General features: G+C 44.3%; 1 protein-coding gene across 9 annotated transcripts in view; it reads left to right on the forward strand.

Moving 5' to 3' along the window:
- Positions 1-24,484, forward strand: part of PRPF40B (pre-mRNA processing factor 40B) — a 155,012-nt gene that overhangs the window by 37,632 nt on the left and 92,896 nt on the right. For all 9 annotated transcript variants that reach the window (XM_088446345.1, XM_088446416.1, XM_088446708.1 and 6 more), the window contains 2 exons: positions 11,966-12,086; positions 13,982-14,009. In XM_088446345.1, the coding sequence (XP_088302471.1) occupies positions 11,966-12,086; positions 13,982-14,009 (149 nt within the window). The remainder of the gene's footprint in view (positions 1-11,965; positions 12,087-13,981; positions 14,010-24,484) is intronic.

The raw sequence follows: 24,484 nt of genomic DNA on the forward strand, positions 1-24,484 counted from the left end.
AAATTTTCCATCCAATGTTTTCCCTTTCTGTAATTCTAAAATTTCCGTGATATTCAGCGGAAATGGCACCAACCCTACATTATGCTGTCCCTGTGGCACATGTGAACACACCCAGCAATCAGTTTGATTTAACACTTTGCCTACCATGCTATGATAATCCTCTAAAGGATACCCACCACAGTACGGGTTATATTTAGGTTGGCACCATTGGATACAGTTCTCATCAACTAGGGACCCACAAAGCTCACAAATACAGGAATCTTCAGACGATAAACCTCCACACCGTCCCCGAGTATCCGGAATGACAGCTCTCTTACAGCTCTCTTAACAATAACAGTACTAAGATTGGTCAGACACTCCCCTGATTGGCATTGCACTCCTCCTGACTCCACTCCATCAGCACTGCCATCAGCTCCCATTTCCGCAATCGGTCTCCCATCACAGAAACTGGATATTCCCGAACCAATCAGGATGGTGAACACTCTAAAAGAGAATATGAAAATGAACACAGCAGGCCCGTCCATTGTCACAACAAGACCTGCAAATTTCTCTTAGTTCAGGTATCTCACTACGACCTTTTCAATCCTCCCGGAACAAGCTCGCGAGCGACAGGTTCACGCTATCAGCCTTGTCTCCGACTTGTTTCTCCACCGGTTGATTGACCTTTTTGCAGTGAGTGGAATGGACCTAGGTATCTCTCTCAGCCACCTTCAAAGATGTAGTACTTGTCAGCAGCACCTGGTACGGACCTTCCCACCGATCAGTCAAACAACCTGAACGCAAGAAATTTCTGATCATAACATATTCTCCTGGTTCAACATCATGACAGTTAGTTTCAGGCATATCATGGGACAACAATTTCAGTTTCTGCTGCTGTTGCTTTAACTGCTTACTCATTGATATAAGATACTTTACAGTTACCTCGTTGTTACCCTTCAAGTCTTCCTGTGGACTTATAATCAAATGAGGTTGTCTACCGAACAGTATTTCAAATGGGGACAGATTTAGAGGGAGTCTAGGAGTGGTCCTTATGGACCAATTGTAACGCTTCTGGCCATCCTAGTCCAGTCTCTGCCATGATTTTACTTAACTTATTTTTAATAGTCCCGTTCATCCTGTCTACCTTGGCACTGGCTTGCGTTCGGTAGGGGGTGTGAAGTCGGCTATTAATACCCATCAGCTTACACATATTTTGAAAAACATCATCTGTGAAATGAGTACCCCTGTCACTCAATGATTTTAGGGTTACCGTACCTGCATACAAATTCCTGAACTATTTTCTTGGCAGTAAACGCAGCAGTATTAGTGGCCGCTGGGTAGGCCTCAACCCAATTAGAAAATACATCACTGCAAACTAATACATACTTAAGATCCCTGCAGGGTGGTAATTGGATGAAATCAATTTGTATCACCTGGAAAGGTCCATCAGTCGGTGGAATGTGGGACGGTTCGGTAGGGATCGCTTTCCCTATGTTCTTCCTCAAGCAGATCAGACAGGACATTGCTATCTTTTCTGCTTGTGAAGAAAAACCTGGTGCACACCAGTATGCTCTCACCGACTTGCACATACCTTGCTTTCCCAGATGAGTCAGACCGTGTGCTGCCTCAGCCAGGCTGGGGTAATATGCCTTGGGGGCTACTGGTTTACCTTGTCCGTCCCTTCAGAGCCCGGAGGACTCTTGCCCACATCCCTTGGACTTCCAAATGGACTTTTCCTGAATTGAACACAAATTTTGCATCTCAATTACTTTCAGCATATCTATTGTTTGGAAAGACAGAATTCTTTCAGTGGGAGAAAACATTTTTAACCCTGCTGCCCATTTTGCAGCTTCATCGGTTCTGTTGTTGCCCAGTGACACCGGATCATCCTCACATGTATGGGCTTTACATTTAATTACTGCCATCGCTTTGGGCAGTTGGATTGCTTCTAAAAGATGTTTTATGTGTCGGGAATGTGCAACTGGTGTGCCTGCTGCTGTCATAAAATTTCTCAGACGCCATAGAGCCCCAAAATCGTGCACCACCCCGAACGCGTACCTCGAGTCAGTGTAAATGTTAGCAGATTTGCCTGCTGCCAGTTCACACGCTCTAGTTAGTGCTACTAAATCTGCCACCTGGGCTGAATGAGGAGGACCAAGAGGTTTAGCTTCTATGATGTCTGTGTCATTTACAACAGCATAACCTGTACATAATTCACCTGTGTCTGTTTGTCTATGACAACTCCCATCCATATAAAAAGTCACATCCACATTCTCTAAAGGTGTGTCATGTATGTCAGGTCTAGCAGTAAAAGTCTGATTCAGATATTCCATACAATCGTGCGTATCATTATGTCCACTGAACTCACCTCCCGCCAGCAACTCGCCTCCTTCCACCCTTTGTACATCATGTTGTACATATGGTAAATACGTTGCTGGATTCAGCGTGCTGCAACGTTTAACAGTGATGTTTGCGGGTGCAATTAGAGCTAGTTCCCATTTGGTAAACCTAGCCGAAGAGACGTGTCTGGTTTGAGCTGAGTTCAACAGAGCAGATACAGCATGGGGAGTGTAGACAATCATATCATGACCCAATACTACATCCTCACTTTTACTCACCAATAAACCGGTAGCTGCTACACTTCTTAAACAAGTGGGGAGTGATCTTGCCCCAGTGTCCAATTGGGCACTGTAGTATGCTACGGGCCTACTGGCATCACCATGTTTTTGTGTAAGGACACCTGCAGCACAACCATCGGCTTCCGTACAATACAAATCAAAAGGTTTTTCATAATCGGGTATTCCCAAAGCAGGAGCTTTTGTCAGACTATCCTTAAGATTAAGAAATGGCTGCTCTGTTTCCTCTGTGTGTATGACACGATCGGGCTTTGAGGAAGAGACTAATTCCTGTAAAGGCAAGGCCAAAATAGAAAAACCTGGGATCCACATTCTACAGTATCCACACATTCCCAAGAAGGTACGAATATGCTGTTGATTCTGCGGCAGTGTCATGTTCTGTATGGCCTGGATTCTATCATTTGTAAGATTTCCTAACCCCTGGGTTAGGCAGTGTCCCAAATATTTTACTCTGGATTGGCATGGCTGTAGTTTGTCCTTAGCCACCTTGTGTCCTGTATGCGAGAGATAAAGCAACAAAAGTTTAGTATCATTCAAACATGACATAAACGAGTCAGAACATAGCAATAAATCGTCCACATATTGAATTAGAACATATCCATTGGCAGGTTGAAAAGATTGTAAACAGTCGTGCAATGCCTGGGAGAAGATACTGGGGCTGTCTATGAAACCTTGTGGTAACCGTGTCCATGTGTATTGTACACCTCTGTATGTAAATGCGAATAGATACTGACAGTCAGTGTGGAGAGGCACAGAGAAGAAAGCAGAACAGAGGTCAATGACAGTGAAATGGTTTGCATTTGGTGGGATCTGCATCAGGATGACAGCTGGATTTGGCACTACAGGGAATTGGCTCTCTACTACCTTATTAACACCTCTAAGGTCTTGTACAAGCCTATAACCCCTCCCACCACTCTTCTTCACCGGGAAGATGTGACTGTTGGCTACACTAGCTGTACGAACTAAAATTCCCTGTTGCAATAATCGCTCAATTATTGGAAAAACCCCTAATTCTACCTCCTGTTTTAGTGAGTACTGGGGAATTTTTGGAGCTTGCCTACCGCTTTTTAAATTTACCATTACAGGGCTTACGTTTGCCATTAATCCAGTGTCCTGTCCATCCTTATTCCAAAGGGAATCTGGAATTTGGGACAACATTTCATCTACCTGAGATGGATTTTCATTTAAACTTGTAGAGTGATACATTATTCTTTGGGGAGTGTCCAACATATCCCGCAGCTCGTGTGCAACTCTCTCTCTAAAAATACACCATCAGGGGTGGAATATATAACACATCCCATCTTGCATAACAAGTCTCTACCCGGCAGGTTAGTAGGAGTCGCAGCAGCCAGAAGGAAAGAATGCCTGGTATGCAACGGCCCAATAGTAACCTTTGTGGACTTTGTTAAAGGATAATGTTCCACTTTACCTGTTACACCCATTGTTGGTACTGTCTCGTTGGTCACCTGTAAATTAACGGGAGATTTTATCACTGACCTGGTCGCCCCTGTGTCTACAAGAAAAGGATATTCAGTACCAGCTACATCAACCATCATGACCGGTTCTTCCCTAGTACTTCCCGTTAACCTGACTATCTGTAGATTATAGATATGACCTGACCCCTAGCGTTGGCTACCATTCTCCAATAAAGCATTTACAGCCACAATTGGAGCTGGTGCCTGCTGGACATTTGCTGGTCTCTGTGCATATCCCTTATGGGGATGTCCAGGTCTTCCCTATTTTGGGGTTCCTACTCTTTTTACTGTACAGTTTCTACTTAAGTGTCCTGTTTGTTTACAATTAAAACATGTTCGTGGATCAGGTGAAGACACATGTTGTTGTGAGGTTTGAGCAGAGGGTAAAGGTGGTGGATATGGGTAAGGATAGGGAGGGTAAGGGTATTGTGGGGAATATGAGGTTTGTGAGTAGTATGGGACCTGTGGTTGTATAGGGTTTGTGGAATAGAGCTGTGTTTGTTGTTGCGTGGGGTTAGTGAGGGCATATAACTGTTCAGGTGTAAGTGTGTGTGCAGATGCGAGTGTGTCTGTTGGCTGTGATGTTACTGTCATTCCCTCCAGAGCTTGTATACCGACAGCCATTAGTTTTTCGCTCGGGGTCTCTCTCTTCTTTGAGATGTTTTTATCATGTTATATGGCAGATTCTATGAGGGTATCTATTGTGACTCCCCTCCAGCCAGGTTGTGAGGTCTGAACCGAGTCTTTAAATTCTCTTTCAGACCGTCCATGAGTACCGTGACTATCATTCCCCTGTGGAGAGTGCTATCTTTAATATCTTCTAACTCAGTGTACTGGGTGATAGCCTGCAGAGCCCGGTCGTAATAATCTTCTGCAGATTCACTCTCCTTTTGCTTAATGGTGAAAATTTTGTTCCAGTTAACTACTACCGGAAAATATATACCCAATTGAGTTACAATGCGGGAAATGTTACCTTGGTTTACTTGGTCTGTTAAGGGAACGTCACCATCCAATACACAATCCGTGATAAATTTTGTCACGTCGGTATTGCGTGGTAGACAGGCCCTTAACACCACATGCCAATCTTTATTAGTTGGCTCATGAGAACTACCCAAATTTCTCAAAAATCTTTGACATTTGGCTAGTTCCTTTTTGGGATCGGGGAAATTATTTATGATGGAATTTAGTTCTGCTTTTGTCCAGGGACAATGCATTACTACTTCCCTCGTGGACACTACACCGTTCGCATTTGCATTTCCATTTGGAACGGTTATTGTCCGAATGGGATGCAGACTGGCAGCGCTGCTACCTTTTTGACCTTGTTACCTGGCTGGGGGTTTAATCTGCTGCTACGTATGGTATTAACAACTTCCTCTACGGGTGCAGAGGGTGTTAGCACTTCCCTTGCTGTTCCCGATGGAGATGGCGGCACCACTCGTGATTGTGGTGATGCAGCATCTATAATTTGCACAGCATGGGAAATGGCAGACATTACAATAGGCTCATCATCCACATCATAAACATTTTCTTTATGGTTGCTTAAGAGAGTGTACAAATAGCTTGTTACATTTTTATGGGTATTTTGGGTAACTGTACTTGCACCTCCATCCACATAAGATGGGGGTGGGGAGCATGAACTGCGTGCAATACTCTCCACAACGCTACCTTGCTGCACGTGCGCGCCATTTTGCGGCTCGCCCGGATTGCAATTTAGCGTCGCGGATGTATTCTCTGGCAATGCACTCGCAACGCTAGTTTGCGTCGCTTGCACATTTTTAAGCCACGCATCCCCTTCATGCTGCCACAACTTTAAATATTCATAATATTTGACCTTTTTCTCTTGGGAGCGCATCAGACTGATGTGATCCCGGACATTATCTAGTACATTTTTATCAAAACTTCCAATTCTAACACTCTTCATCGTCATTTTAAACCATGCATCACAATACCTTATCGCATAAGTACCGTACTTAGTATGCATAATACGACGGGCCGATCCAAACGGCGCTGCCATTAGCAGCACATCATTGTCTAACATCTCTATTGTTTGCATGGCCCCCATTCTGAGACAACTCCTATGCTTTTCAATAAAAATTTAAACTGGTGAAAGACAATCAAGATACTTTCACTTACCTGTGGACGATTTAAACGGCAGCGCCCACACACCTGGATAAGATTTGAAAAAGGCAACTTCCACACCCAGATAAGATTTAGTAAGGCAACTTCCACACCTATGGAAGTTTATGTCGGCTACTTCCACGCACCTCTCTACAACAAAGACAACATGTACACCTGCTACTGTGTATAGAACGGTAAGCTGCTTACTGAGCGACTAGCACTTAGCCCTTAAAGGTCATACGGTACCTCTAACTGTAGGGAACAAGTTACCCCTACCAACAAATACTCACTGTTACACACTTTTTCCTGCGCAGAAAAATACACGTTAACCCAGATATTGATAACAATTGAAAAATTTAAACCTCAACAGCTTTATTTAAACACGTGGCAGCACAACCGGAAGTACGTATACGCTATTGTGCGACCAGTCACATACACAATAATGCGACTACCACACAACCGTATGACAACTATTTAGCTGCGTACGCAAAACTGCGACTCAGCCGCGTGCTCAATACTGCGGCACCCCTTTAAACGTTAGGTTCTTTCAACAAAGGAAAACAAACTTTTTCCTCTCTTGTCCCTGGATTCTAGTCAGCTTCCTTGGCTCACACGAAAATGGATAGCGATCTTTCAGCACAAAGTGGTTACAGGTAAACCCTGCATGTGCCACTCCACCCTTTGCTGAGATATCGATAACCGTATGTGCCGTGTGAATAGGTAAGTGACTTTACGATGAGCCCCCAACTAAGGATTCTGCCTTTGAACCTCTATATACACCTGCCTATACCTTCTAATATCCTACCTATAAACCTCTAAGGATGACGCTAATTTGCGTACGCAGTCATACAGTAAATAAAGACTCCAGACCTAGAATCTGTGGTTCCAAAGCACAAAGTATTATTCAAGTAAAAGTACAGCAGTTACACGCTATGATCCTCATATAATCTTAGCGCAAAGAGATTATACAGACCCAAGTACAATTATACATATGCAACGCTCTCTGGTCCAGATGTTAGGCATCAGCAAGAAACCCCTCGTCAATCAGCATTCAGCACAAAGACTAGGAACCCAGGGTCAGCACACATATTTATACTCCCCAGAAATAAACAACACAATAGAGAAGTTTGTTGCTAATACCATTGGTCCTAAAGGAGAGGGCATATGTTACAAGGCATTTAACAGGTTGATTCAAATAGACACAACCCAGCCTCTAACAACTGGGTGTCTCTGGTTTCCTGCCTCACGCAACATCCTAACAGTTGTTCATATAATGTACATTTTGTTGCTTGAAGTCTCTGCGGTCCATAGGTTGAGAATGCATGATGCACACCGATGCGACCGGAATACTGTTGAAAGAGTACGCATCAGAACAATACCAATCACGGCTTACTTATCATGTATAAAACCTTAGTTACCAAATAATCTTTATTTCACAGCATTTATGCTAAATTAACAAACTTAAATCTTATACTTTAAAGCTTATTAAACCTTTTATGTGAATATGTAATGTGTAAGTATGCGGGGTGTGATGTAAAGACACTAGTTAACTTGGGGCAGATGAAGCTAATAAACAGCGTTTTCATACAGGATCTTATGCATTCGCTAATATGCGACTAGTTAACTGCGCAATTGTGCGTATTAATGTGTGTATGAGAAATGGTGCACTTAAATCTCACTTAAACTAAGTGAACACCTAGCAGTGTGGAATGCTGAGCCTTATAGTTCCATGCCTTGCTCATGCCCCAGCAGCCCCCACCCTTTTCAGGCTCAAAAATACTGGTCTTTGTTCTCCCAGGGCCTGTGTGGATGCAAATTAGCACAGCTACAAGACCCAAACCTCAGATAAGACTCTTGGCTTTGAAGGTATTTTATTGTAGGAAGCCTGTTAATGTAAGGTGCTACAAACGACCCTCTTGCTGTATTCGAGCAGGGCCACCTGGAGTGAGAGCAGACGTTATGTCTATGAACAGGGCAGTTTCTAGGGTCTGAGGCTCCCAGTGCGAGCAGTCAAAATGCGCCCGCCCCCCCTCGAAGCAGTAATATTGTGGAGTGGGCGTGGCATCATCGTGAGGGGGTGTGGTATCACAGTAAGGGAGCGTGATCTAGAAAGACCACAGAATGACAGCCACCGTGACTACTGAGTACAGGGGTGTCTAACCTGTCAGAGGCAAAGCGCTGAAAAATATATGTAGCTAAACAAAAGACACAGCATGCGCGTGCCGGAGGCGCGCGCTCAAAAAATGGGGTGTGGCCTAGCTGTCACAAGCCCACGCCGCATTTCTGTGTGCATGCCTTTGGTGTGACATTTGCAGAAGTATGACCTTGCATCACACCCGATTTTAGTCGCGTTGGGAGCGAGCCCAGCACATTGAAAATACAAGCCAGATCCACCTAAAACAAACCACTTCCACATAAAATATATTGGAAAAGCCAGAGACACACAAACTACGTTTTAAAACCACATCCACCTCAAATACATTATTAAATCCAGAACCACATAAAACACATTGAAAAAACATGATTCACATAATACACACTTTATTCCAGCCCCCTCCCTTGCCATTCCATCCTGACAGGTCTTAGGCTTCCCCCCCACTGGCTCTCAGGCAAAAGTGGCCATTATGCAGTGCCCCCTGTAGTTGTCCTCATATGCAGTGTCCGGTGTATTTATGCCCCTTATGCAGTGCCCACAGTGGTAGTGTAACTGATGCAGAGCCCCCTGTAGTCATGTCCCCTGTAGTCATGCCCCCATCAGTAATGGTCCCTGTTGTAGTGCCCCAGTAGTAGTGTCCCCAGTTGTATTGCCCTCAAATAGGAATGCCCCCTGTAGTAGTGTCCCCTGTATACATTCCCCAGTATTAATGCCCCTGTATTAGTGCCCCCAATAGTAATGCTCCCTTTGTAGTAGTGCCCCAAGTAGTAGTGCCCCCAGTAGAAGTGCCCCTGGCCCCTGAGTAATGCACCCAGTAGTGTTGCCTCCTAAGCAATGACCCCAGTAGAAGTGCCCCCTTGTAATGTCTCCAGTAGTAGTGCCTGGGTGCCCCCAGTAGTGGTGTCTCCCCCAGCAGAAGTGCCCCCAGAGTAATGTCCCCAGTAGTAGTGCCCGGGTGCCCCCAGTGGTAGTGCCTCCCCTAGTAGAAGTGCCCCCCTTATAATGTCCCTAGTAGTAGTGCCCGGTTGCCCCAGTAGTAGTGTCTCCCCCAGTAGAAGTGCCCCCCTTGTAATGACCCTAGTAGTAGTGCCCGGGTGCCCCCAGTAGTGGTGTCTCCCCCAGTAGAAATGCCCCCCTTGTAATGTCCCTAGTAGCTGTGCCCAGGTGCCCCCAGTAGTGGTGGCTCCTCCAGCAGAAGTGCCCCCAGAGTAATGTCCCCAGTAGTAGTGCCCAGGTGCCCCCAGTGGTAGTGCCTCCCCCCAAGTATTGTCCAGGCTGCCTGCACAAAAACCCCCCAAAAAACAGTAATACTCACCTTCAGCCCCGCTGCGGCGTCCGCTCCGCTCGGCTGCTCCTCTCTCTGCACTATGGGAAAGACGTCATGACGTCCTCCATAGTGCACATTGTGGGAGCCGGAGCCTCCGTCTCCGTCTCTGTCTGCTCCGCACTGCCGGGCGCCCGCTGGTAACTGAATCTCAGCAGGCGTCCGGCAATTAACAGGCTGTATCTGCAGCAGGGGTAGGAGGCGGTGCGCCCCGTGCGATTGCACGGGTCGCCTGCCCCTAGAAACGGCCCTGTCTATGAAGCTTGTCTACACAGGCTAGTTGTCACGTGGCCATTTGCTCTGTTTAGCTAATGCAATCCAATTTTGACATACTGTACAGCCATTTCTGAAATATATCCTTTAGGGGAATTATAATAATATACACACTTTATCCAGAGCACCCAAACTACATAAAGTCATGAAATGGGCTTTTGATGAATCGCCGTAACTTATGGCGATGGTCACAGATGCAATCGCATGATGCTAATAGTAATATCGCCACATGTACTAAAGTGTGAGTTTATCTAAAATGGCGCTTAGGCGGCCATTCGCAAAATTCCAGCTTCGACAATACAGACTCCCACGCTATAGGACAGTGTCCCAGCTCACAGCACTTGTGGTTTGGAGCTGGTATTCTTTACACGTTTCCCCGCCTACTATCACGTCAACGGCTTCTGTGGCATATGGGAAAAGTCATAGTGTTATACTCAAAATATAATAGGTGTATTATCTATGTAACCGTATAAAGTTTGTATTTTTATGTGGATTATATGATCTGATTTGTGGCGGCCGGCAATGATATTTTAGTAGTTGCAATCTAAAAATTGTGTTTTAAATAAATTTGTTTGGACAATCAGCGCCTCTATTTTGTATATTTATTTGGTTCTTTTTTGGGGATTGGTAATTACTCCATTATAGAGGCTGCAGGTTGCCAAGGTAGATAATTAGTCCAGCGCCAACTGTTTATTCATTCAAATATATAGCTATTCTACAATAACAAGTCATTTGTTAACCTAAAGTGGATTTGTCTTTCTCACTTTAAAGCATATAAGCATTTTTAAACTTCAATTAACGACTTGCATAATTGCGCCTTTATTTATAAGCAAAGGGTAGTGTACTATGACTGCCGGTAGTTGATATGTGGTGGCAGGTTCAAAGGAAATCATAACACAGGAGCAATTAAGCGCAAAAGACGCTGCATGTAGCATTTTCAGAGCCTTATCACTCCCATGTGATAGAGGAAGATCATTCCCCTTTCAATTTGTCACCACAGGAGAATACTAGTGATTTTCTAGTTGGAAAAGGGCTTTCGCTCAATGTGTCTGTGTAACAGCACCCACATAGCAAATTTGCAGTAACCATACCAATCAGTCATCAAATAGCGTTCATTCATCTAGACTAGAGCAACTTAACAATGGAAGCAAATGTCTGATTGGTTACTATGAATTACTGCACACATATACTTTGTTAGTAACAAAACTCAGGGAGCTGGGATAGGGCTGCATGTAACAGGGATAGTGTCATCTAGGGATGGCCATTGTAGAGTCCACCATCGATGGCGCCATCAGTGATTTACATTGATGGCTGGAAACCATCAATGGTTTACACCAGCGATAATCTTCACAGTGCAGGCAGCGGCTGTAACACAGTGGGAAGGGGGTTACATTGGGCAGGCTCTTAAGGGAAGGGGGCATGGCTATTGGGTATGTCAGGGGCAGAACTAAGCTCTATAACACACACGTCCTGTCTGCCATAGATGGTGGAGAACTATCGGCTCTTTGGCTTCAATGACAAAACCATCAACCATTGTTGGTCGATGGCCATCTGTAATATAATGGTGTGAGAAGCGGAATGGTAGCATGCAGGAAGGCAGAAAGCTACATTGTCAAAGATGCAGTTGTCTTAGCAAGACTACTGTCATACTTCTGTCATATTACCGCAGGAAGATCGTGGTGTAAACAAACCTTTCTATGAATTAAATTACAGATACACAACTTGTGTTCTATTATTTTACATATTTAATTATTCAAAAATTGTATCTGCTCTAAGAATGATTACATATGGAAAGGCTTTAAAATGTACTAGATATTTTCTGGTTGCATTGTGTTTATGCTGCTACTGAGAAAAGAATGTACAAGGACAAAGTGTATCATAGTAGGGCATGAAACAAAAATCTTATTATTGAAGGGACTCCAGGCTGCAAGGAATCAGAAAGATTAGATAGACCTGCAACAATTTTGTGCAGTCAACAGAGGGTTTCTTGCCTATTACTTTGCAGCTGCTCCTGTCACAGTGTTGCTGGAAGGAATATAAATCTGACACAGGCAAACCATATTATTACAACTCTCAGACTAAGGAGTCACGCTGGACCAAACCCAAAGACTTAGAAGAATTAGAGGGTAAGTGATTTGCCACAATTTATATTAGGCAGTGGCTTTTATACAAAGAATTTCAAGTTCTTGATCATAAACCCCACCACATTGATAGCATTGCTGGCTCATGGTTTTATGCATTTATAGCTGGTCACACGTGACGTGATTGCCAATTGTTTAGATCCATGGCCCTGATTCAGAGCCGGACGCTCTGACAGAGCGCTCGCTCTGAATCAGGGCTGTCCTTCATTTTTAGAGCGGCCTCCTGGCCGCTCGTATAGCTGTGGGTGACCACCCACAGCTATAGCGAGCGGCCAGGAAGATGGTCGCGATGGTCAAGACCATCGGGCTTGCGACGAGACCCTTGTGGTAGGGTCTCGTTGCCGCAATCCCTATCAGAGCCGAGAGCACTCCCACTGATATCACTTGTGATGTTAGTGGGGCCGGCCCCAGACGGTAGGCATTCCCATGGGAACGCCTCCATCTGGGCAGGCACGCCCACCAAAGGGGGCGTGCTGTCACTCACCATCGACAGCACGCCCCCTTGGTACGAGACCCGGAGTCTATCCGGGTCTCGCGCATGCGCACAACGGTGCCGGCTCCGTCATGCGCATGCGCACTGGGCCAACATCGACCCGCTTGCGAGCACTCAGCGCTCGCGAGCGGGTCTGAATCAGGCCCCATGTCCAGATTGGTAAGACTAGTGCAGTCAGATGTTCACCACACATTCACATATTGATCTTGATTACCAGCTGATTGCATTGTCAGCCACCAGCGATTAAAGTCCAGTAGGTGTTTTGGTAGTCAGCACTTCTGTGCATGCTTTCATTGGTCATAATTCAGTACATATAGACATCATAAAGAAGATATCCTCCCCAAGATTAATACTTAATAATCTATTGTTTCAGTGGGTAAGAAGGAGAATGTCCATATCACCATCAGGCCTAAAACCTTGAATGGTTCCAAGTTGACTGTTTTGCAAGGAGCCGGATTCTGTTTACTTTGACTGAAATGTAAGAAATAACTGCTGCCATCAGAATGCTGACAAGCATTTTGTGGAACTGGAACAAAGACACCGTGATGTTAGCAAGTGTGAAACTTACAGCATTTGATGCCTGTTGGCATTGCAACTGTTAATGTGATTAATTACCATCGTGTTGACACTTATACTGCCGCCATGAGTAAAATGCTTAAAGTAGCATTTCAAACACTTGTCGATATCACGGTGTCTGCATTCCATTGTCCCCATAATGCTTGTCAACATTCTGGTTGTCGACAAGCCACATGTATCCCGCCAGCACATAGTGAGATAAAATGGAGTTTTGAGGACTCATTTGATTAAAACCTGGTTACTCTAAGAACGGATTAATCTTGCAGTTTCCTTACATATAGGACCTGATTCACTGTTCCAAATGTGGTCGGTCATGATTTAGAGCATTTACAAGTAAAACCAACTTGGTTGCCTCTCATTTACAGCTGAATGGGCGTAACTGGACGGCATGGGGACGTTTGCCCATGTAGACAGAGATGCTGGCTATTCAGTGGCATATGCAGAGCTCCGTCCTATCTCAGTCAGATCTCTTGCACCAAGGATGGTACTAGTACAGTTGCAGTTTATAGTGGCTACAGCTGCTTTGACAAGTGGAGGGCTGTAGGCGTTGTGGTTGCACATATGCGGCCGGCTGCAAATACAGCTGGATGTACAAATGGATTTCAGTTAGCAGGAAGCGTCCGAATTGCGACCACTGTAAATGCAACTAAGAATCAGGCCCAGAGTCCAATCCAGTTTGCAGTGCACAATGTGGAAATGAATGTATTTATCATTTCCTGATTATTTTTTCCAGGGGATAATCTATAATTATTCAAATGTAGAGTTTAATTTACATTTAACAATAGGGCTATCTCCTGTGTTCTCTCTGCAGTTTTGATAAAGCAGGAGGAAGAAGCTGGGTGAGTGATACATTGCTTTCATGTGCATGGCAGGTGAACTTTTTAGTACAGATATATGGGTTTAGAAGTAATGAATTCAAATCACAAATGTTTTTTGCTTTGAATAGTGTGTGATGTATGTGCAAGGAACACAATCTCGTTCGGTAATCTGCTATTCCTTACTTACCTTTCTAGTTTTACTTCTCTTATAAATTGCTTCTGTTAACTATGAGTAGAAAGATTTTCTCATTAATGTATTATCCAAATGAAACATTTTTAATCCTGCAAGTACCATGTAACATTTAAACATATATGACCTGATGCTGAGTCGCACACAAAACAGCCACAAGTTCAGGCGGCCGCGCCAACTACCATATGCTAATTCGTCTGTTCACACGGCTACCTACGTTTTGCCACTGTTTTTTCATCTGCAGCCACTACCGTCGTCATTAGCATTGGCACCTGCCCCATGCCGTTTACAAATGATGCAGCTGATACATACATGCGTCTCAGAATAGCATAGAACTCTGGCTACACACCCAGGAGAGTCCCATGACATGGTTTTATTACATGCATCTGCAAGGAGCTGCCCAATTGCCACCCAGAAATGGCCATTTCACAGAACCAAAGAACAGGTCGCTCTTGAGCTGGGTACACACTAAATGGTGTGTACCCAGCAATACGACACTTGACCTGGCTGCCGAAGGTCAGATATATCGGGCGATCCGGTGCCCGACCACCCTATATGCCGCCCCCCCTGCATGGCGCTGCATGGGATCTTCTGCAGCATCGCCTGATCTTACATGCTCCACATAAGATTAGGCGGTATGCAGTCGGGATGCTAACGGTCTAAATGTCGACTGTCTGCATCCCGACTGTCTAATCCCGGCAAGTGCCTAATGACCGACGTTGAAATCCCGACGCCTGTCATTAGACCTACGCCGGGATCCCGACACACGGCTTACCGATCGAAGGTAAGCCGGGCGCGGACAGCCAGGGGGGGGGGGGGGGTTGGTTTGGGGGAAGAGCTAGGTTAGGAGCTCCCGGGGGAGTTGCAGGTTAGGCACGCCCGGGGGAAGGTTAGGCACCCCCGGGAGGCTTCGGTTTAGGCAGCGGGGAAGGGGGGAGGTTAGGTTTAGGCACTTAGAGGAGGGTTAGGCACTTGGGGGGGGTTTCGGTTAGTAAATAGAAAAAATACTCACCTGTCGGGATCTTCACTGCTGGGCTTCGGCTGTCTGGATTTGCGGCCGGTGGTAAATCATACAGATTCCGATCAAGCAATGAGGCTGACGAACCCACAGGAGCGCGCACTACACTTTTTAAAAAAAAGTTTTTGTCGTCCGATGTGTCGGAATCGGAAGACCTGTAACCTAAAATAAAAGGTGAGTAAAAGAAAAATCTATAGTACATTAATAATTCAACGGAACACACATTGGTTGTAAATACTATGGGGCTGATGCTGAGTTGGACACAATGTACGGCTAAAACATAGACAGATATTGCATCACATAAAGTATACATTTAGTACAATTTCTAGAGGCACAGGAGATGCCTGTGACACAACATGTTACATAACATGAGTATTTTCTGTAAGATATGCTTCAAGTGTATCAAACACTAGCAGTATGTATTTTCTATGTACTAAAATGAGGATTTCTCATGGTCTGATCTCAAACCGTAGAAAATCCCTACTGTATTGCTTCACATCCCCATAAGGAACAAGACCTTGTTGTTCAATGAAGGTTATTAAAAAAAAAAAAAAAAATGTTATCCGTTGGATTACCTACAGTGGGAGAACCACACTAGACCACAGGAACAAGGTGAGCAATAATAGTGGTGAATGCGGGTTTTGTGGGGGGAGGGGGGGGGGGTAAATTTTAATAAAATTATTTGAAAGTTTGTGTATATGAGTGTTTTTATGACCACTTTTTTCTAAGTTACACTACAGTTCCCAACAGGCCCTCGATGTCGGAGCATCCAGTATACCCACACTTTATTGCAATATGTCTAGACATTGTGAATAGCCGTCGTGTTTTAAACAAGGGCTGTTTTTTTGTTTTTATAGCTGGACACCATGAATTTTTTTAATTCTTTTGCGGGCCTGATCTCTACGCAATAAAGTCTTGTGCTGACAAGGGCTGGTTGGCACTATGGCATATGGAACCTCACACTGCAGGTTTCTTTACTATAATGGCATCACCCCTGGCTGCCCGTCTAGACTAACAGTAGTATCAGCATTTTTTGGGGACCACATGCTTTACAGCCACCCAGTTTTCCTTTCATCCCTACATTAGTACGTAAGATGTGTGGTACACCCTTACTGAACTCCGGCTACACTAGACCTCCCCTTTTCCACATTCCACCACTCTGAATATAGAGAGGAGCGACAGACAGCTGTTTGCATACAGACATGGTGCATGCATGTTTAATTTGCATGTGCAGTACGGAAAAGTGTATTTTGTGCTTACACTTTTGAAATACGCCCCAACTTTACATCAGCCCCTATGTTTTAAAAATGTATTACATTTTAGGCATTGCAGACTTATAGCTCAATTAAATTAAAACCTATATTTGTTTCTTATGGGTATACAAACAGACCTCTAGGGGCTTTCTGTGGCTCTTCAGCTTGCTTGAGAATATTCAGGTATGTATTTGCACTAAAATATTGAGTCGGTTTCAATCTCATGCTGTGCATCCAGGTATCACTATGATGCCCACCTGCGCACATACTTCTGTGGTGAGAGGGAAAACTTGCGATGCCAGTGGACGCAATGTGTGTTCCCAAAATGGTACGTTGCGATAATGCCAATGATTTGTATTCCCCTTTTAAATTATTTTTGTAGAGTTACTCTTTGTTTTGCAAGCAAATTGCGCACATCATTGCTTATTTCTGCAGTGTGCCCGAGAAATGTCATTAGAATTTCGCTGCCATTGTGGTGATGTTGGGTGTTCTTGTTTTTTTTTTTGTTATTATTTATTTATTTATTTTACAAAAAACAGCCAGGCAGAAGTGCATGAAAAGTGAGGCAATCATCCTTAACCCCAAATAAATGGCACCTGAAATAGAAGCATGGGCAGTATAGAAGGCTGCTAGTGGCCATAAGGAAAGCATTGGAGGTTCTTATAAAGGTGCCAAATGGTTTTACATTTTTAGTGGTATATGGTAAAAAAAATAATAGCAGGTGTTTTTCATTAAATACATTTCTACAGTATTTTGGGATACAATAAAATATGTTTATACTAAATGTTGGAAAAACACTTTTAAATCACCTGAAAAATGACATCTTTGTTGTCCAAACGATACTATTTAAACCCCTGCAAGTGCAGGATTAGTCATTGGGAGAGGTGTACCAGAGGTTCTGCACTGTGGGCCTGAGTCAGATGTGCTCGCTAATGTATTAGCAGCTGGGATTCTGTACTCAGCTGCCATGTGATAATATGCTAATGCTACATCCGCCTGGAAATGTATGGAGACGCCCACCGGCGGCCTTACAGATCCAAGCAACTGCATACAAATAAGCAGCAGTGGTCGCAGATCCTTCCATAGTCGACCATCTGAGTCGTGCAGAATGACCGTGGGAACTAAGACACTGGCGCCATGTTTTCTGCATACGGAATCGCAGGTGTAGGCAGATACACGCCCTGAAAACGGTAACAACACGCCAGAGGTTTTAGCCGCCACTCCCTGTTGCCTCCAGCAATATGGCCCCTGTCTGTCAGTCACTTGCAAATAATTCCTCACTACAACCATAGTCGCATTTGATTGAAATTCAAGCGCTGCGCATGTGCTTTGCGGCTAAGATGCATGTGCAGTCCACCGATAATCACTCAACTCCGTGAACATCGAAATAGCATCCACATCTGCATCAGGCTCTGTGTCCCAACATTGTTACCATACAATAAAGATTTCCCTACTATTCTACTGCTCAGGGTGGTGTACACACAGGGCCTGATTCAGACCCGGTCGCAAGCGCCGAGCGCTTGTAACCGGGTCGATGGTGGCCCAGAGCGAATGCGTACGACGGAGTCGTCGTGTGCATGCGCGAGACCCGGATAGCGACGGGCAATCCATCGCTCCGGGTCTTGTACCAAAGGGGGCGTGCTGTCGATGTTGAGTGACAGAACGCCCCCTTTGGTGGGAGGGCCGGGGGAGTGGCTGCCCAAACGGAGGCGTTCCCATGTGAGCCGAAATCTCTCTGGGGCTTGCGGCAACGACACCCGACCACAAGGGTCTCGTCGCAAGCCCCAGACCATCGCGACCATCTTCCTAGCCGCTCGCTATAGCTGTGGGTGGACACCCACAGCTATGCGAGCAGCCAGGCGGCCGTTCTGAAAAAAAAATAGCCCGGCCCCGATTCAGAGCAAGCGCTCTGTCAGAGCGTCCGGCTCTGAATCAGGGCCAGAATTCAAAGAAGGTGACTTTACCTGACTGAGTTTGACGCAGGTGTATCTGCATCTCATGCTAATGCTGCTGTAGTTTAGTTTACAAACTGAGACGCCCACTAGTTGTGGTGAATTTTCGTCTCAGTGCGTCTTTAGGTTCACCATCGGCACACCGCCAGCCCTATGTTAGGTGCAGTTTCTCCGTCTGCGTATGGCCTCCTGTGTGCGCAGGTCCTTTTTATACAGCTCCCAGATACTGTCCCCACTTGGAGGCTTCCAAAGTGTCGGGTGGTAGGCTGTTTCTTGCCGGGTGGTGCACCCTCCAAAAACAGCCTGGGGAGAACACTGCGCTTTTAGTAACACGCCTGTATCAGCTTAGCCACCCCCGTTACCTCCCAGGTACACCGACTAATATATACAGATCCACACTCCGATTCTGTAGTGCGTCTCTGAGTGGTAACAATTGGGATACATGCACTTTGCGACTCTGACCACCAGCAAACCGTTACTAGTAAGTTAATCAGGCGCATATATTTATTCATATGCCGAGTTGTACAGATCTTGCGATGTGACTGCGTCTGGTTTGCTCCTAGTTATCATCAGTGCGCAGTTACAAAGACCGAAGGATCAAATAGGGTTGAGGCTACCAAAAGGTTAAAAAAAAAAAAAAAGGGCAGACTAGATGGGAGGAGAGGTTCTATCTACCGTCGATTTCTGTGTTTCTATATACTAGGTGAAAAAGATACACAGGCACATTTTTGCTTACATGCAACTCTACCTAGCTCCATAGACATTTTCTCACTGCATGCCACATTACAACCCATGTACACCACCTCAGTCCTATGTATAAATGTGATTATAATGTGTACTTGTGTGTGCACATTTCCGCAGCATGCACATGTGAGTATAATCTGCAAGCAGGCATATGTTCAGCTCTGCATTAGCCCCCAGAGTGGCTGTATTGTACGTCTGAAAATCTGCCAAAACCTGGTCCCAGATGGTAATCCTGTGATCCCATAATAAAAGATAAGTCTGATTGATTTTCCGATATATAGAATTGTGACTCCATTCTGGTATTTAAACTATAGGAGAAATATCATTGTGATAACATGACTCCATATTTTACATTACGCTGTAATTTTATGTACAGCAGGAAGACTATTCATAGGGTTAATTTTAGCCAAGTTATTATGAATTAGGATACATAAGTACGGTAGTTAAGAATTGGAAACCTCATGTATTATGCGTGAAATAGGGTCAATGAGAAAAATGAACAGACTTTTCCCAATCTAATGTAACCCCAGAATGTGCTAATGAGTCTGTACATAATTTTTAGTGCAACTGTAGGTGGGCATTTGCTAACGGCAGGTTTTCTGGTTAACTGGCCCACAGTGAGACCTACTAGCTCAGAAGATGTCTGGCTTGCAGAAGTTTAGCTGCAAGTTTCATGGCCAAAGTAAATACGTGTGATGAGAGAGAGGGTTTCCATGCTGGGTCCCCAGTCAATCTGCCCTTAAACTGGATCCAGGCTAACTAGGAGCAATTAGCAATACAATATGTGAAGCTGCTAGTCAGTGAATCACCTATTCAGCATCCAATTATAGCATTACTTAAAATAAATTATGTGAAAGATTTATTACCAATATATATTCTTCTTTTAAAGATGCCAGTATCATCTCACACCACTTAATTGCCAGCTGAACATTTATTCTCAAGCTAGTATTGCATGACCTTACCACTTAAAGGGCACAATTATCAGTTCATTAAAAGGGCATCAATCTGCACAGAGTACCCCAAACTGCTGATGGCCCACACACTGATTAGGGAAGAAACTACATTTTGAAAAGAAAGTGGTGAACATTGTGGGAGACAGCCAACTCATGCAGTAGTATAAGCATAGAAAATTAATATTGAGGGGCCCATTTATCAAAGTATATCTGAGGTATAATCCCCGAAAACACCCGTTTTAGGGAGTTTACCGTAAATACTAAGTATCCCCCGTATGTATTAAGGATCCTTCCATTACCGCTGGCAGCCGCATCCCCCATAGGTTTCTATGGGGGATGCGATGCTGCCAAATGTACCAATATATGGAATGCTATCCATTCAAGATATTGGCCCCCGCAGCTAACGCTATCTGAAGATGACGTTATCCGCTGTAGCCTATGGACTACACCGCGCATAATTAGTTGGTGGAGGGATCCACCGGAACCCTCCCCGGCTATAGCGGCTGTGCACGTGCAGTCAGTGTGACTGCTCATGTGCAGCAGTCCCGGCACTGGCCGGCAGCTCTCCGAAGACATCGCAGGGACGTGCTCCTTTCGGAGCCCATGTCCCTGCATGACCCGTATGATACATCCGGCCACTATGATCGCATTTTGCAATGCAATCATGGGTGGTGTGGACATGCCCTAATTGCGTTGCAAAAGCGATCATTAATAAATGGGGGGCCTTAGATTTACAATGTAAACATTGTTTACTACTTAAGCAGGGGCCGTCTCTAGACTGCACTTTACAAAATCCAAATGGCAGAAGATCAAGGAGTCCTTTGCAATGAAAACAAATACAACAATGCCAGACAAAATCACTATTTTAATAATTTTGAGGTGAATGGTACACGTGATGAGACATAAGATTACATTTGATCTATTTTATACATTTGTGTGATTATTGCTTATTGAAGGAATGCAGTGGATGGGGACTAGAGTGGGAACTGTGGGCTTGATTCAGACCTGCTCGCTAGACTGCGTTCGCACGTAGCCTGCCGATGTTTTCAATCTGCGCATGCGTATAAGATGCAGTGCGCGAACCAGTTCAAGCGATCGCGAAGCGTTCACACCCTGTACACAGATGCCCCGCTAGAATGAGTGACATGTCGTGCCGTTTGTGTGTGGTGACGGGGTGGTCAATGGTAACTGGGGTGTGGTGGTGCGATCGCAGGCGTGTCTGAACGCCGTTTCATGGGTGTGCATAATTAAGATGCATCGTCAGCATACACGTCACATGGCTGAATTACACACTGCAGTGCTTGGTCAGCCACAAGTGCTGCATATGGGTCCGATGTTACTCAATGTTACCGATGGTTTCATATACTTCCTGGAGATGACATGTGATACTAAGGGAAAGTGGGCGTCTTGTGTCAGGCTGGTGGGCGTCTAAATACACACCGCGATCGCACGGCAAGACATAGTGGGCTTGCTAATGCCTTGCTAGCGATCGCGGGATTTGCATACTCAGGCTGCTAACTGCTGCGTGTGAACGCATCATAGCGAGCGGGTCTGAATCAGGCCCTGTGGTCGGAGGAAGAAGACTTACAGTATCAGATTAGAGGGAATGGGGTCACTTTGGCAAGTAGAGAAGAGGGCAGCCTAAGAAATGTTTCAATTAATAGCTGAATAAACAAGTAAAAAAGGTGGCATTCGGGAAGAAGAAACAAACAAGAGAAGGTTAAAGAGGACACCTTCCTCTGGATATATTTACATTACCTATAAAGTGATCTGCAATGACTTGGGGAGGAAGCAAGGAGGCGCTGATGGAATAGGAGTCAAACTCCAGAACAGGTGGATTGTTGTTTATTGCTTGGGCAGGGCATGGGCAGTATCAAAACAGGTGAGAAGTAATTTAAGTTAAGGAAATCTGCAGTAGAACAAGACTTCTGCCAGAGGTATTCTGAGTAGTGAACAATTGTGGTGTAAAAAAGGGTGCGAATTTGACAATGAATTATTTATTTATTTGAATATTAATTCCTCATGCAAAATACGAATACTTAGAGTGATAGACATACTGGGGCTGATTAAGAGGTGGATGTTATTGCAGTAGCAGCTGCAACTTTAGTCGTAGCCGCTACTGCGCCTTTATTCTAATGCCGTGGCTGATGGACATCCTATTGACACTCCCACTACCTGTGGTGCAAATCCACTGATGTGTGTACAAAGATACACCATTAGCCAAACCTACACTATCACAATGTTCACACTGAATATGGCTGCCAGTGTCCGTGCAACTTCAATGCCTGCATCTGGTAGCCACCTCACCAGTTACCACTCAGAAATGCCCATGGAAATTGCATGGATCTGCGTGTCTGTGCGGTAACCAGCGGGACGCATGTGCAGTGCGGCACAGATGCATACGCAGATGGGAAACCTTCGTCTACTTTCCCTCGATGCCTTCCCTGTGCTTAGCTATTTTGAGGCCTAAAACTATGCTGCCTTCCAGGTGGGTAAGTCTTCTGCTGACAGCTTTGCTTTCTTAGCAGCTAGCTCCAATAACCTGCTTTAATCTGATTTCATTCTCTAGGCCAGAGGTTCCCAAACTCCACCATTACAGTCCAGGTTTTAAAGATATCCATGCTTGAGCACAGGTGACATAATTTAGTATTTGATTTAACCATCTGCACTCAATCATAGATATACTTAAAACCTGGACTGTAATGGCGGAGTTTGGGAACCGCTGCTCTAGGCTGACTGCAGCAAGAAGGTAAGTGGCTCAGATATTTCTTACCACTGATATTATCTGGTTGTCACTTTCCTCCTTTACACATTAGACTACTCTAGGTTTCAGGTGCCAAGACCCTTAAGGAGCAGAATCCTATCCTCCCAGCATCACAACTGGTGTGCGGTAGGCGGTAGAAGCGCGCAGCTGGAGTTAGTGCAGAAGCGCCAGGATTATTCTACCATAATTTAGAAATTCTCAATCACCTGCTAAGGCTGGCATCTAGGATCTGTCCTCATGGCACAAGTTCTGCAGAGGGAAAGGGAGTTATAGAGTAAAAATGTAATACAGCAAAGGGAGCATTTTAAGAAACGGCTACTACAATTTACAGTATAGGTAGTTTTGAATGGATTGTTGAGTCATAAATTTATAATGTAATTGGGCAGGAATCAGCCAACACATTAACCTCATAAAATCAGATGAGATGTACACTTTAGAACACACTACATCATTCTTAAATTTGGAAGGTAAGTTTATGTACATTTTCCAAATATTTAATTTGTATCTGGTGTAATTTCTGTTATAGGAAACATTAAAATGTATATTATATTTAATTACCAGACTCTTGTCTCATTGTCAGTATTGTCATTCTATTATTACATTAGAAATAACCATTTTGTGCAGCGGCAAGAATAGCCATATTACAAATCTGGATGCATCATGAGCCCCCATCAATTAGCCTTTTTAAGGCCAAACTTTTCTGTCTTTTCAGGTTGGAATGGGTATGAACTACGTTAGAAAGGGAGACAAAGGTTGAGTTCTTTTTTTGCAGTATGGGAGAGCTATATAGCAACACTTTCTTCAGTGGTCAAAACACAAATTCTAAATTATTTTTCAAATACAACATGGTACTGTACATGCTTCGTATGGTAGATAATGACCCTCCAATAACTATATAACTTTATAGCTTAAAAATCCATCTTTACACAAACATGGGGGAGGTATATGAGCAAATCTCTTATTTCCTTTTCTCTTTTGTGCAAAATTTTGCTAATATGTGTTCATTTACTGTGTATATTGATATACAAATTGATGCAAAGGATCATATGGTTTATTTTCATTTGCTTCCAATAAGTGTACTCTCTGGTGATTGTTGTATGCATTATTTGTGTATCTATTATCCTATGATGTAACACTTGTTGCTTTAATAAAAATATTATTAAAAAAATAAAAGAAATAACCATTTTAGGCTCATATGCATGGGCACTTAGACTATGTGCTGCAGTCATGATTTGGCAAACACAGCTTAATCCAGTGCTGCAGGTAGAGTTTATGGAACCATAAGAAGGTGCATACAGTGACTATGAGTGTTCAGAGTGAATCTGGGTATACATCAATGCAGCATGTCACTCATGTTGTCCAAACTTTCTTCATAGGGTTTAATAAACTTTATCTGAAGTGCTGGTCGGCTTGTATACTGACTGCAAGGTTCGAGCATTCATAAAGAATTGTACATGCACCTGGATGCAGCAAGTCCTAATATATTCTTTTGTCTTATGTCCATGTTTTGCCCAGCATTCACTCTGAACACTTGGGTGTAAGGTTAGCACTTTTTTATTAGGGTTTAATAAACTATGGTATTGATAAGCTCATTAGGCACTAGTATGAATAGTGAATGCTGG

The sequence above is a fragment of the Taudactylus pleione genome, unplaced genomic scaffold (genome assembly GCF_031769625.1).
Source record: "Taudactylus pleione unplaced genomic scaffold, aTauple2 ptg000005l, whole genome shotgun sequence".
Taxonomy (NCBI): domain Eukaryota; kingdom Metazoa; phylum Chordata; class Amphibia; order Anura; family Myobatrachidae; genus Taudactylus; species Taudactylus pleione.